Raw genomic sequence first — 16,082 nt, 5'->3', positions numbered from 1 at the left:
AATGTTTTTCAAATTGATATATTCCAAAGAAATCGAAGTGGATCTTGAATTTTAACAAATTACTGATGAAGGTTGTTTATCAGTACACATTTGTGAAGTATGATTACATTACAACATTAAATGAAGAGACAAAATAAAAGTTGCGCAATAATATTTACAGATAACAATAAAACTATGATGTATGATCCCTTGCTGTAACATGGCTTTGACTCTGCACTTTTCTGCATATTTTAAAATCTACTTGAGGACCATTGCCCTTGGCTTTTTAGAAATAGTATTCCATTCACATCTAATCTATGAACTATGCCTTTTATGACTATCGACATTTTTTTTTTTATTGAAGATTCTTTTTTTTTTTATTGAAGATTCTTTTTTTTTTAAAAAAAAAGAGAAAAAGAAGAAAATAAATTTAAACATAATTAAGATTTCACATCTTCAAAAGCATGAACTCGTTATATTCTACATGGTCTAGTAAAAGTTCAGAAATGACATTCTTACAGTGACTTTATATCTATATTAAATTTTTACCTTAGATCCTAAGGACCGAATACTGCACATAGCAAAAATGATCTAAAATGAAAATGGATTTCAAAAACTAATGCCTAAAACAGAATTTAATGCACTGTTTGTAGCAGTGAGTTGTCTATTTACATGCAATGCATTAGGAATTGCATTTCAATGAATTTACTAATGCGTTGCATTTAATTGGAAAAATTTGTATTATTGCCTTATGTGATCAATAATACATTGAACTTTTTGCTCATTTTTTCTGCTCTACAAATCAGGTATAAAGGTAGTTGTAACTCAAAATAAAATAAAAACCCAAAAATGTTATCGTTACTACCTGCCTTTTTATCATCAAGATTTGCAATGACATTTCTGAAATATGGGTTTTAAACGCCAAAACATGTCTTAAATCAAAAACAATCTTAATTTATTAACAGAACAATTTTTTTAAAATAATAGCAACCATAAATTGGTATGATTGAACAACAATTAACAATATTTCAATGTTAAATTGGTTGCTATCATATTACTGCTCAATGAGACTAATTTAAAAATTTTATATATTCTATATGCAACATTTTTCTTAATAATATGTTTCTTGTTCTAACCAACCACCAGGGTTGCGACGTAGGTAAAATCTTCTAGTCTCATCATAGATGAAGATGGAAATCATGAATGGCAGAGCAGGCAGCCACCAAACAAACCTGGAGAAAAGATATTACTCAGTGCGCTGCTCTATTTATTATTACCTCATCTGCACCATTCACACAATACATACTTCAGTGGGAACATCCTCAGTCCCTTGTCCATTCCTGGTGTGTATGACAGGAATGCTGCTAAGGCAGTTTCAAAAACTAGACCAAAGTTGAGAGCCCAATTTCTCATTCCCTGGTGTAACAAGGAATTACGGCGCGTTTTGCAGACAATCAAATCAGCCCATTGTACAACGACAATAGAGACGAAGAAGGCAGTGTGGCAGGTATATTCAAGAGTCTTGCGATCTCTGTATGTCTATAATAATGTAATTGATTATTCAAATTCTAAAACCTATCTCATTTAATATTGTTTGAAGATTTTTCAGCTGAATGAATAAGGTAGTTGAATGAAGAATGTATTCAAACCGGATAAAAAAAAAATAGAAGATATGAAGTTATATGAACTGTTGGCCATGAATGGAAAAAAAAATCAAGCTAAATCTATTAAAGACAAACTTACCCATTCTTGTCCATAAGAATCTGTTAGATCATTGACAGCTTTCGAGTCCCATTGTTTTCTAATTCCAAACAATTTCATGGGTAAGAATCCATTTTCAGCCATGATTACAAAGTATACAAAGAATCCAGCAGCTGCTTGAATCATTCCGATTTGCCCATAAGCCATAGAGATAAGTCTGTGAATTAGTAATTACAGTAAAACAAATGATTCCATAGGAAAAAAAAAAGAAGAAAAAAGTCCTAGAAGATCCAATTTTACGTAAGCGTGATTTTGCACAGATGCAATAAAATTTAGTTATTCTTGAAATGCGATAAATCGGTTTAATTCGTGATAGTGAAAAAGTAAATAAACCCTTACAAATCATGGATCCCCCAGAACAGTGCCGATTTTTTCATATTCAAATATTGTAAGCACAAGCACAAATTAAAAAGTATTATTACACATACCAAATACAACATATATACATAGCAGCATGCACAATAAATAAATGTACTCACGTTTTTTTTGAAACCATTATGTACTAAACCTTTTTTTTATATATAGTTACATATTGTTAAAAGTACCTTCACCAAGGATCCCAGTAACACATAAAACCAATATTAAACGACGGGTAATTAAACACTATCCATAACATATTGACTGAAAAATTTGACTTAAATTGAGCAATTTTATAGTTTTAAAAAGTTATTTAAAAAATTTGGTTTCGATGCTGACCGAAGCGTCCAATCACAATCGTTTATGTATACAAAATGTCTCCAATAAATCATAAAAGATAAAATAATTTGAACACAAATATGTTCAAATTTTACATCTTACCTTGAATCTCAACATGTCAGCTTTACTAAAAAAATGAAAGAAAAAAGCATCAAATAGTTAAATTTCCCACTATCTATTTGGACAAAAAAAAAAAACAATCAGACTTAAATAGTCAACATCGGAGCAGAGGCAGGAGTTTCGTTCAGGATAGGAACTTAAAAAACACAATAAATTTAATTTTGAAAATGGTAAATGGTAAATCATAAATGCATTAATAAATGCATTTTTCTCCTCCGAGTGTCACCTTGTGTTGTGTTTCTAAAACGTTGCAAATTTAGAATTGTATTAAATGATACAATTTGCAAACCGAACTGGGAGGAAAGTAACTACAGATTAACACGTCAACTAAATGTGGCTACTGTATTATGTGCAAATAAATAAAATCAACACAGTTCCCTAACAAATGCAAAAAAAAATCTAATCGTTAACTAACAATGACTAATCGTTATTAAAATTAAATTGAAAATTCTAAGTATCTTCTACACGCCAGTTATTTGGGGATTAAGGATTGGTGACGAATATTGCATTAGAGTGACAAATTTCAACCCAGTGAATGCTTTGAAGTTTACTCGTCTACGAAAATTTTAGAGATCCTTAAAAATATAATTAGAATTGCATTCTTTCATAGACATTCAATATTTGTAAAAGTTTGATTCTACGAAATTAGTAAATTATCTAAAAACAAGTATGCTATAAATATTAGAGCTATACGAAAAGTCCAAAAAATCGTTCTAATCATAATATATGCGCAGACGAGTACACTGTGTTTTTTTGTGTTTATTTTATTTACATAGAACAAACATCACTGTTTTTATGATGTAAAATAATGATTTGCCACAATAATTCATTATATCACTGGTCACCAAAAATCATGAAATCAAAAGAGTCAACCATGTTTGTATAACTCACAATAAAGAAAAAACATCAACATGATACTATTTACATGAAAGACGAACGCGTCTGTGAAAAAACTTGGCATGAGTATCTCACTGTCATTTGACAATTTTCCGATGAAGTGTAATGAGAAGCATCAATGCATTTCAAATAGATTTTCTTTGTATTTAAATCTAAAACCACTCTATTTGAGTCATTGTATCAGTAACAAGTATTTTTTCAGTAATCATTGACACTTCTCATTAATATTAGAAAAACATTAATGAAAACAATGAAATAACCGATTAAAACTATCGTTCAAATTCGCATGATAATCCAGTTAAAATCTATAAAAATATTCATTAAACCCCAAGCCTTTATACAACATTTTCAGAATGCGCTAGTGTTTAAAAAAAAAAAAAAAAAAAAAAAACTTGAACCATGTTAAGCTGGTAGATTGAGTAAAATTCGCATAACGCAAATACAATTTTCTGCATGTTAAGTTTGTTCGAAAATTATATTACTAAAATGTAATTATCATTATATCAAGTAAGTATTTTTCTTGAAACTCTTCAAACTCTTAAAACAAACCATAGGTTTTATTAACGCTTTTTGTATTGTTTATTCAGGAATTCTAGCAATCGCAATACTTGGCGATGTAAAAATTTTAGTAAAATTTTAAGTGTTATTTTAACCGATGCAAATGTTACATACATGCATGCACCAACACAGTTACATATACAGATACTCATACACCCGCATTATATATATATATATATATGTATATATATTAGGGTGGACCTTAATATTGATATTTTCGAATTTTATTGCTCCCAGGGATTTAAATGTTTCCAAATTGATAAATATTCTCTAAAAGTTTTAGCTCCTAATATTAATTTTTAGATAGTGCGCAATTCAATTAAAGCTTCGTATGAAAATAGCATGGAAAATTATGTATAACTTAGCGACAAATGAATTAGAAGTGACAATTCGTGTCATCTTTTATTGAAAATTCGACGCCCTATAAAACAAGTTTTTTATAATTTGTTTTGTAGAGCGTCAAATTTTGAATAAAACTCATTCATTTGTTCGCTAAGTTATATCTAAAAAACATGTTTAAAATTTTCGAAAAATTTTCCATGCTATTACAAAACTTTGATTGAATTGCGCACTATCTAAAAAACAATATTAAGAGCTAAATCTTGTAGAGGATTATTTATCAATTTGGAAGCATTTGAGCCCCTGGGAGCAAGGAAATTCTAAAATGTCCTAATATATATGTATTATGTGTAATATGTATGTGTGTGGTTTCAAATATATAAAAAAATTAACTCAATAACAAATCACAGCAAATATGGTAAATTCTCAACCTGTTATTTTTTTAGCGATTCTGAAAGTGTACACAGGCTTGGGGCTCGTCATGTTAGATGAAAATTATTTAAGATGTGAGAACCAACAAAAAAAATTGATCATTCGGCTTTACAAATATAGTGCCAGCTACACAAAGATAATCAACCATCGAAATATGGACTCGGGCGTGTTTATTTTTTTTGTGTTTTACTGGGGGCTGTGCAGGATCTGACCTTCTATTGACCAAGTTATCCCTGTACGGGTCGCGAGGCTGCCTTTTCATAATGTCACTTTCAGGAGCTTCATAAGCCAGAGAAATAGCAGGCACCTTTGTCGAAGAGAGGGTGCAAACAACAGAATAGATGTTAGTCAATAAAAAAAAATAAGCAAAAATCTCAATTGCATTAAATATACCACACTACTGTTTAATGTAATTAGCTCCCGCGCACATCTCACCAAACTTGATTGAAGAGTATCGAGTTTGGCAAGAAGTCAAGATGGCCAAGGATCGCGCAATACACAACGAGTTTTCTATCAGAACAAAAGCGTCTCGATATTATTAAACGATTTTGGAAAACATGGTTATTCCTGTATAAATCTTTGTCATGCTTTCAAAACCAAATATGGTACACAATAATATTAAAAGACGCAATCATTGCGACAAAATCGTTGTGCAGAACGCGAGCCACCCGCGATTTTCAAAGCAGTATTACTACTGCTGAAAACAAAAATTGCAAACAAAAATTAATGAAAGATTTTAGTTTATAAGAACTAAATGAATTCTACAAAAATCCAGAACTATTCCAATATTTTCAGCTAATAGATGAATCTGCAATTCAAACAGTAATGAAGAATAATAAAGTTTACTAATCATGAAAATTATCAAATTAATACGAACAAAGAATTTGCAACTTTAAATATCTATAGTGTAGTTGATTTAAGTAGAAGTAGTAATATTTGTGAGTATATCAAGGTAGTGTGTGGATGTCTGAATGTATGTGGGCAATTAGGAAGAAAATAAACATTGCACAGGTACATTAAGGAGTCAAAATAGAATTTAGATGTGAAATGCATGATAAAATATGATTTTACATGAAACGAGGTTCTGTAATGTTTCAATCGACTATTGAACAGATCGTATTCTGCCCCCCTTTATTGATCAACACTTACCTTAGTCTACACAGCAAATTAAGTAGTATACAGAAACAAATATTTCCAATTCATACTAATATCCAATCACGAAATTAAGACAATTATTTTGATAAATATTTGATATTGAGCATACCAAATTCTGTTTCATCATTACAAGTTGATAATGAATAACGATGTGAAACATTAACGGAATGATCAATATCAATATCACAATTTGGCATTTTTTCTCACATTCATGGAAAATTTCCATAATTGCCATCTTTTTAGTCAAAATTTTGTTCATTAATCTGTTTGGTTTCTAAAAGTGTTATTGTTGGGATCAACAAACATCAATTGTAAAAATAGAATATTAAGAAAAAAATCCTATGTAGAACGCTTTAAAACGATACTAAATAAAAATTTATATTGTGAGAGTCTGTAAAGTAACATTAATACTTTTGAACAAAAAAGTGATAAAGATGACAACTATAGCAATACAGTTACACAATATTGAAAATACACAGATATACATCGAATAACAATTATGCTGTTCACTGAGATGATTGAAGAAATCATGCTTGAATAGAAAAAATTAGTACAACGTGATGAAATGAAGAATGCAAGTTGTGATGAAAATTGAAAGGCCAGCAAAATCAAGAAGATCGAAATCGAGACAAGATGTTGAAGAAAAACCCGTTGACAGTAGTAGTTGTTGAGAGTTCAGATATGACATTTACATGCATTTAGCATTTAGCAAATGTTTAATACCGAAAATTAATCAATTGTAAGAAATTCTCATTTTAAATCATTTTAAGTTTGAACGATTAACACTTGACACCGTCGACATAGAGGACTGTTACCTCTCGTTAACCAGCTTGTCTGTGAATGGATTTCTGGGCTGGCGCTTCATAATATCAGATTCGGCTTCCTCGTAAGCCAATGAGATGGCTGGCACCTTTTTGTGAATTCATGACATTGGCGAACAGAAACAATTAATTTCACACCAATATTTGATATAATTACGTTTATTATAAAAAACATGCGTCAAATTCATCATATATATTAGAATTGTCCGAGAAAATAGACAGGATATGAATTATCACTTCATAGAATAATTATTCTGTGTATTATCATAACAATTTTCCTTTGACAAGTCTAATATAGAAGAATGAACATGATTGAACATTCGGATCGCCTTTCATTAGAACTATTCTGCAAAACATGGAATGCATATAGAGTTCCAACCATATTTGCTTTATATATAATTGGTCTAAAATCGTAATCTCAATGATAAATGATTTTGTCGATAATGAAAATGTTATTCAATGAAATGAGTAATGGAAATAACGATGAATAACTTAAATTGGGCAGAAATAATCAGAACTGTTTCTTGTGGTGTTGCGTATTCAGTTTGTTGTTTATGTGTGATGCAAATGTCAAAATATTGCGTTCAAATACAATTCAAGTCAAATAATTATCATCATAAAAGTTCAAACATTGGATATATGTCACCAAATATAACAATCATATGCAAAAATGCATATTCATTATTCTATTGCCTCCACCTCGAGCTCCATCACCTGTTCATAATTATGTTAAGCATTAAAATCAAGCAGTAGAAAGTTATGATTAGTAGAAGGCAGTAAATGTGCGCACTCAAATCACAATAATATAGTCTTATTAATTTGTTATTAATATCAATTCGACTGGACTAGTTCACACCTGGAATTTACAAGTTTGTCATTGACTGGATCTCTAGGCGGCCTCTTCATGATATCAGCTTCAGCATGTTCGTAGGCCAATGAGATGGCAGGCACCTATTTACAAATTGTTATTTGACAAATATAATTTATATATGCATAGAGGAATGACAATCATCACGCATTCACACAAATTGTATAATGGATTCAAATAACATACCTTTTTTGATGGTAATGTAATGGGGAATCATATAGCACTAATTTATTGATCCATACATACATTACATTTGCTGTAATTGTATGCATTACGTTATTCACAAACCCTGCAACTATTCATAATTCTCGAGATCTAATTTGTTTTATTTATAGTTATCTGGGCTCGGTATGAATATATACTGAATGTGCATAGAATCGTGTTGAGATTTTAATATTTGTGCTTGTGAAGAGTCAAAATTGCTTAGCCATATGTAGAAGTCTGACATGCATTATCATTTTAAAGTATCGCTTGTTGATTTCATTGATATAGCCGTTTGTTGTAAGTGAAGGTTCATAGTAAAATGAAGCTATATTGCAGTATGAGAGAAATTCATATAAAAAATAATATTCTGCATTATCCACAAGTTGTACTAAACAAACTTATCTTTTCAGCTACAGCTAGATACAGTAATGTTGGTAACAACGAAGAAAAAAATTAGACATTCCGAGAATTGAAAATCTATATAGAACTATCTACATAAAAACGCTAAAAATTCGTTCATTCTAAAGTACTATTTCATAAACTTTGCAAAAAACATGAGAATGGCAGAAATAAACCATACACTAGATAGAACCACACAGTGATACAAACCAGCATTATAAAAAAAATATATATATAAGAAATAAGTACTAGTAGTGATAAATTAAGAAATATTAATAAAGATAATGCGATTTTAATATAGGAGCACCTCTCATTTACAAGTTTGTCGCTGTAGGGATTGCGGGGTCTGCGCTTCATAATATCGGATTCGGATTCTTCGTAAGCCAACGAGATAGCGGGCACCTAGATGAAATCCGCCAGTTTATGGGTTAAAAACAACCTGATCATCTCATCAATAAAACATTTCGAAACTCTTTGATATATAAAAAACCTAACTTGCCAGAAATTTAATCAATTTGTTCTGTTCTATTCTTTTCAATAATATTATAACTTATTCTAGTATGTTCAAAAGTAAAACTCACCATGTCAGTTCCCAAGTCAATGCACAAGATTGTTACAGTTCCCAAAGGTAGCGGGATATCACATAAGATGAATGCCAAGAATGGTGAAATTTCTGGGATATTTGAAGTCAATGTGTAAGCAATAGATTTCTTCAGATTGTCGAATATCAAACGACCCTCTTCCACACCAGTGACAATAGATGCAAAGTTGTCATCTAATAAAATCATGTCAGCAGCCTGAACAAAAATAAGAGGACTGATATTAAGGATTTAGTAAATTGTATGGAATATAGGTATTGGAAATACCCATATAATATATAAAGTTACAAATGACAATGTGCCATTTAATAATCGTACAATGTCATTTTCATTAAACCGAGTTAATAATTTACATTATTAGCTATTGTATATATATTGTATAAGTAGTTTTTTTTTGTTTTTTTTTTTGTTTTTAATTGATATATGAATAGGGTAGAAATAAAATAAAGTCAAACAAGAATTTAAAAAGAAACTTAAAAAAAAAAATATTTTCATTTTTTATTTTAAAAAAACAACTATTCACGGAAAAGCAAAAATACATCAGATCGCAAAAATCACCAAATCGCACTTTTGAACAATTATATAATAATTATCCACTTAAAAGTTCAAACTTTTAAGCTCTATGAAATAATAATCTATATTATTTCTATAGACTATAAACTCGATATTTCTATAGTCTATAAAAAGCATTGTTATGCTCACATGCATAGATATATATGAAATACAAAAGAGCTAAAAATTATCGCTTGTGTATGTAAATAAAGAGGCGAGAAAACCGAATATTTGCTTGTGGCTCGGCTCAGGCGAGAGCAAATCGGAACACTTTCGGCGCGAGAAGGTCTCGTTCAGGATGCTTAAGTGGTTAAATATATAATGATTTAAATCTAATATTTATTAAAAAGATTATGTTTTAATAGAACTGACCTGTTTTGATACATCAGATCCGGCAATACCCATGGCAACACCAATATCAGCCTTTTTCAAAGCAGGTGAGTCATTCACACCATCACCAGTTACGGCGACAATAGCACCCATACGTTGGCATCCTTCAACAATAATCAGCTTTTGTTGAGGAGATGTCCGAGCAAATACAATTTCAGTGTGATACCTAAACAAAGAAGTTTCAGTTTTGCTACATTTAAATCCTATCAAATGAAGAAAATTGACTTTTTTTAAATCTTACCTAAGAATTTCATCGAGCTGATCAGAGTTGAGTTCCCTAAGCTCAGTTCCATGTACAACAGCTGCCTTGGCTTCTCGTGGATTTACCTCTGATACAGGAATATTCAATCTTTGCGCGATATCTTCTACAGTTTCATTACCCTCTGAGATGATACCCACTGATTTAGCAATGGCTTTTGCAGTGATTGGATGATCTCCTGTAACCATGATAACCTACAAGTACAATAATATCATCGGTGACAGAACAAACATTTGTGAGCACTATCAAAAAAAAAAGGAATGGTCACCTTGATACCAGCAGATCGGCACTTGGCAACAGCGTCAGGTACGGCAGCTCTAGGAGGATCAATCATAGACATGAGTCCAACAAATCTAAGGTTTTCAATTGGGAAGTTGGGATCATCGCTGTCGAATTTGAAACCTAAGGGGAATTTGTCTGTAGGCAACATGAGATCACAAAAGCCCAATACACGCTCTCCAAGACCGCCCAATTCCAGATATGCATTATTGAAAGCTTCTTTCATCTCTTCGTCCAGTAGTTTTTCCTTTCCTCCAATGAAGATGGTGGAACATTTTTCTAAGATTCTTTCAGGAGCTCCTTTCATAACCATTACATGACGGGGGTCTGACGCATCTTCAGTTTCGTGAATGGAAACCTGGTATTTGTTTGTGGAGTTAAATGGAATTTCACAGACTTTCTTATTTCGTTTTCGAATAGACATAACATCTCCTAAAGCCAGTTCCATACATTTGAGAAGAGCAGCTTCAGATGCATCACCACTGACTTCTTTTTTCAAGATGGGTACACCTTCCTGACCTCCTTTGAATTCTGCTCTGTTGCACAAAGTTGCAATGCGCGCCAAAGCTTTGAAACCAGGGCTGGTTCTGTCATATACGACTCCAGATTGATCTTCAGTGGTGTCGGCTTCAATAATCTGGTTGTCAAACCACATGTGGGCTACAGTCATTCTGTTCTGGGTCAGTGTGCCAGTTTTGTCTGAGCAGATAGTTGAGGTAGAACCAAGAGTTTCTACAGCTTCAAGATTCTTGACAAGACAATTCTTGGATGCCATACGCTTAGCAGTAAGGGTTAGACATACGGTTACAGTAGCCAATAAACCTTCAGGGACATTAGCGACGATGATACCAATCAAGAAGATGACAGCGTCTAACCAATGGTAGTTCAAAATAATTGCAATAACAAAGAATGTTACACCTAAAAATACAGCGACTCCAGTGATGAGATGAATGAAGTGATGAATTTCTTTAGCGATTGGAGTCTCCCCAGTGTCCAAGCCTGAAGCCAAGCCGGCAATACGACCCATGACAGTGTTGTCTCCACAGCTGATAACGACACCTTTGGCAGTACCTTCGACGGCGTTAGTAGAGAAGAACGCCAAGTTCTTCGTTTCTAAAGGATTTTCATTTGTAAACTCGGGACCTCGAGATTGAGGTTCTGATTCACCAGTCAAGGAAGAGTTGTCTACCTTGAATCCTCGGCTTTCAATAATACGGATATCTGCAGGTATCCTGTCGCCGAATTTCACTTCTACGACATCTCCGAGTACTAAATCTTCCGCTCGTAAGGTTAACTTTTCACCTTCACGTAATACTGTTGCAAACTGTGGAACCTGTTTTAGAAGACAAGACATAGAATCGTATTTACCGAAATTATTGATTCAATTCAAGCTACATTTCGGCGAATGTTTAAGTGTAATCGACTGCATATCAGTAAAAAAAATAGGTTTTTAGTTTTGATTAAAAGAATCTATGTTTAACTTTTCGAAACGAAACCGGGGTATTAGAGCGAAATGAAACCTGAGAAGCGTATCGTAAGCTCAACAAGGTACCATAAAATACGCTCAAACCGGTTCGTCAGTTTGAACCAATTAGAAGCGGTTTGATCCGCTGTTGACATGATTTCAACCAAAACAATGCGGTTCACACTAGTTAAAGAGAAGCTGTCACGTCACACTATATACCATATTTGCATATTATAGAAAATATTATTGATGTTTTACAGGTTCTTCTGTAATGCAGGACTTAAATAATTTTCAATCGGTATTAAATATAAAAAATCACATTATCAAATCTTCAGCTTACCATGTTTTTGAAACTTTCCATAATTTTGGAACTCTTGGATTCTTGGTAATACGAAAATATACCAGTAACTATAACTACAGCCGCCAATACAATACCAAGATACAAATTATCATCTGCTGGTTCTTCCACAGTACTAGCCTGTTAAAAAAATTGAACAAGTAAATTACATAATTAATAATTATCTATCTAAAGCAGTGATTCTCAAAAGTAGTATAAATTTAAAAATTATATACAGGTACTAATATATAAAGGTAAGAAGAGAGATACCACTCAGTGAGTAAAACTTCTCAGTACCAGAGCAAAGTAATTAATTTAATTAGCATGATACTAACTTGGATGGAGTATGCGACAAAACATAAAATGGCACCGATCCACAACAACAAGGCGAATCCTCCAAACAAGTTCTTGCAAAATTTGACCCATTCTGGTGTTTGTTTCGGCGGGGTCAAAGCATTCGGTCCATCTCTTTCTAAGTTTTCTTTCGCCTTGGCGTGACTAAGACCCTAAAATTGCCACGAGCGTTAGAAAAAACAATCGAATTATACAACAAACTTGAACCTACATTTTCGGGGTGAGTATTAAATCGTTGATATAATTCTTCGGGTGATACTTTGTGAAAATCGATATCTAATTCTTGTTTCAAGTCATCAAGCTCTCCTTCCTTCCTTTGCTTTTTCGTTGGCGTTTTACGTCGCGACTGTGAAAAAAATCAAATGTATTAAAAATCCTTGAATTGTATTTGTAATATTAGTCATATATAATTAATAATATACATTATAAATACAAATTTACATTAACATTACAAATATATATGCTTTACAAATATCATAAATAATACATTAGGTTAGATAATTTTAGATGAAAGTTATATATGCAATATTCATATAGTCAACTTTGAGCAAAGTTGATGTAAAATTGACAAGGAAGATGATTTAAATCAAAGATAAGTATATAAGCTGGATGTGCAGTAATCTTCGCAATCTAACTAATGAGTATTGCATATTTTTAAATATACCCGAAACATTTTTAGAAGTAATTAATAATGTACAGAATATAACATGCTATATTATTTATTATAACTGAAGTTTTTATTACCAAATACCGATCAGACGATCAAAAAAGCTAGATGTTAATCCGTGTCGTACAAACAGGGAATATAAAATCCAATTTTAAAAAATCTACAAGTAATTTCACCCTGTGACAAATTACAAATATAGACCAGTAATTCTTAAAACTACATCGTGTTTTAACAAATTTCCAGTATTAAAACATATGAAAGTTTCGAATTATTAGATGAGTAAACAAAAAAGAATCACTGCTCGGTGTTAGTATAAAAGTATGATATACACAAAAGTTTTCAAATTATTATTCTAAATACTTTGAATAAAAAGCACAAATTTATTTGAGCTACATATACCTAAATACAGATTTTTTTTACAGGAGTATACAAAATTATTCTTACATCAATATTTACAAAGAATTGACATAAAATACTTGAATAGTACTCTGATTTAACTCTTTGGGACGGGACGGTTCAAAGTGAACCGAGAATTGCCAGCGCCAATTTCTACTTAACGACAGCAATTTTCGTTCGTAGCCAACTCGAATTCTGGACATATATGTATACACACAGATTTTCTACGGAATACATAAAATGTTTGCTTATTCCTGTTTATTACCCTCGTTCATCGACATGTATTTAAGATGAGACATCCATGCGTTTTTTAGCTCTAGCAACTGTCTCCGCCAAACGCATATTCGAATTCGGTCAATTTGATAATTTGCGTTAAATGCATATGCGGCCCTCGTGCCAAAGAGTTAATTTGAACTTTAAGGTTCTTTCGTATGATGCAGTCAACTGATTTTGCTTGCAATAAAATTATTAATAATTAACAACCAAATGTATCGCATCGGACGAAAGAGCTTTAAATATTTTAGTATTTAGGAAATACAGTTATATAAATAAGACTAATACATAAAGGATTATATTCTACAATTATAATTTAGCCCTTTATTACTGATATTTATTGTCTAATATTTGCAAAATACACATTAATCATCATTGCTCATAATGATCGCATAGTAGATGATTTCTCGGAGCTTAACAGCAAACTCTTGACAAGCGTCAGTTTACGAACTAATGAATTTGACTAAAACATTGCTTAAAGTTTTGATCTGTAAATGCATAAAAACTAAAAAAAAAAACTGCAACAATTCCAATTTATGGTTAATGTTTAGGATTGATTAAGGTAGGACAAATAAAATTGTGAACTTGTCTCTACAGTAACTAACCTTGTGCTAGTATAACAATTACTAGTCACTTCCTCAATTTTTAATTAAATGTGTAACAGTAAATTAGCACTTCCTTGAAGCAATAATAAGTGAATTTTTTGATAGAATTGAATTTATTCGTCTCTGGAGTAATAGTACATTTTAAGCAAATTCGTGATAGTACTATAACTCGTGATGTCGAAGCACATACATATTATTCTTTCGTTGGTGTTGCAAAAATAACTTGCTTAAGGTCTTGTCTCTTCAATAAATTACACGTGTTACGTAATGACTTGTACTGTATCTATTGAGCATCAAAAGAAACGTTAACATGAATACGTCTTCAACAAAGAAACAATTACATTTTCAGATAAAATTTAAAAATAAAGATAATTTTAGCCATTTGTTTTGAAAGAACCTGCTGCCTACGCTTGCATTGTGAAAGAGGCAGCGGTACAGAGGCGATTAAGAATTTCGACCCTGGATCGGGGTGCCCCGTAGAAACGATTCTGATTGCAAGCCATGTAATGAATGATGACCCTTTAACCGGTCTGCTCACCTTATTCGTGGCCAATTTAAATGTCGTCTCGTTAATTCGTAAATTAGCCTGCACAACGAACGGACGCCATTATATGTTACCGCATGCGCGCACTCGTGGCCTACGATCGATAATGTTTCGAGTGTGATCCGTTTTAAGAATCACGGAAATATTGATTTTTATACGATGGCTATTAGACACGCACTCTTTATTACTTCGGATAAATCTTTAAAAATAGGAATAACGGCGGCGGTGCAGGCGAGAGAAAAGTCTCGCGCTTCTCTCTGGCGATATTAGAACAGGACACGTAACATACTTTTCCACGTGTCACAGTCACGTATTTGTTAATTTTGGCACCTATATCATGCAGAAGTAGTACTATTCGTTCCCCAAGATTAATTAAATAAATTTACACCTTTAAGCAATGTTAATTCCCACAAACGTCGTACATTACGCAGCTGAGAGTGTTAGTAATGGTTTATCAATAATTTTAGCTTCCGAGTGTTAGTGCGTAAGTTATGTTAAGAATTCTACCTTGTATTGACCGTCTGCTGTCAAATTGTCATCTATGGTAGGTACTGTAGCCACGCGATACGAATCGGAACGCCCATGCTAAAATAACAAAAATGTGGGAAAAATAAAACACACTGAAAAACAAAATTAAAAAATAAACAAACAAAATACATGCTTAAAAATAAAATGATTGAAAAAAAACAAATAACATACACATACCTTTTTGTATATTACGTGTATGTGTTCATACATAAAAATATATGTGTGTAAAAACTGTAATGAATAAGCACAAACATGTTCACATACATGCATACATTCGCATACATTCACAAACGGACACACACACAGATATATATATATATATATATATATATATATATATATTAAGGCGGGTCGAATTAAAAGCCGCTGAGGCACATGATTTTCGGATTCTAGGGACCAATATAAGAAAGTTAAAATTCCATTTTAACCCATTAGAGTGCCGTAGAATCATATATCACATTTATGTAGTATATTTAATAATACAGTAGAACCTCGATTATCCGGACCTCGATTATCCGGACCTCGGTTATACGGATTCGCGATTATCCGGACATAATCGCGTCGGAACTTGCATATTCCGCCCGCGCCGCGGTTTCGCTGCCCCG

General features: G+C 32.2%; 1 protein-coding gene across 2 annotated transcripts in view; it reads right to left on the bottom strand.

Annotated features, from left to right (window-relative positions):
- Positions 1-319: 319 nt before the first annotated feature.
- LOC113378082 (sodium/potassium-transporting ATPase subunit alpha) overlaps positions 320-16,082 on the bottom strand; it is a 35,242-nt gene continuing 19,479 nt past the window's right edge. The window contains exons 4-15 of one of the 2 annotated variants that reach the window (XM_026618594.1): positions 15,457-15,534; positions 12,676-12,810; positions 12,446-12,616; positions 12,114-12,251; positions 10,298-11,641; positions 10,012-10,223; positions 9,753-9,936; positions 8,811-9,026; positions 7,615-7,709; positions 1,723-1,897; positions 1,286-1,518; positions 320-1,211 (exon numbers count right to left, since the gene is read on the bottom strand). In XM_026618594.1, the coding sequence (XP_026474379.1) occupies positions 1,091-1,211; positions 1,286-1,518; positions 1,723-1,897; positions 7,615-7,709; positions 8,811-9,026; positions 9,753-9,936; positions 10,012-10,223; positions 10,298-11,641; positions 12,114-12,251; positions 12,446-12,616; positions 12,676-12,810; positions 15,457-15,534 (3,102 nt within the window). In that variant the 3' untranslated portion in view covers positions 320-1,090. The remainder of the gene's footprint in view (positions 1,212-1,285; positions 1,519-1,722; positions 1,898-7,614; positions 7,710-8,810; positions 9,027-9,752; positions 9,937-10,011; positions 10,224-10,297; positions 11,642-12,113; positions 12,252-12,445; positions 12,617-12,675; positions 12,811-15,456; positions 15,535-16,082) is intronic. The other variant, XM_026618595.1, reaches the window with a different exon arrangement.

The sequence above is a fragment of the Ctenocephalides felis genome, unplaced genomic scaffold (assembly GCF_003426905.1).
Source record: "Ctenocephalides felis isolate EL2017-DRISC unplaced genomic scaffold, ASM342690v1 CF-g0.4_SCAFFOLD_01886, whole genome shotgun sequence".
In the NCBI taxonomy this organism is placed as follows: Eukaryota; Metazoa; Arthropoda; class Insecta; order Siphonaptera; family Pulicidae; genus Ctenocephalides; species Ctenocephalides felis.
This window is presented reverse-complemented; position numbering and strand designations above follow the sequence as displayed.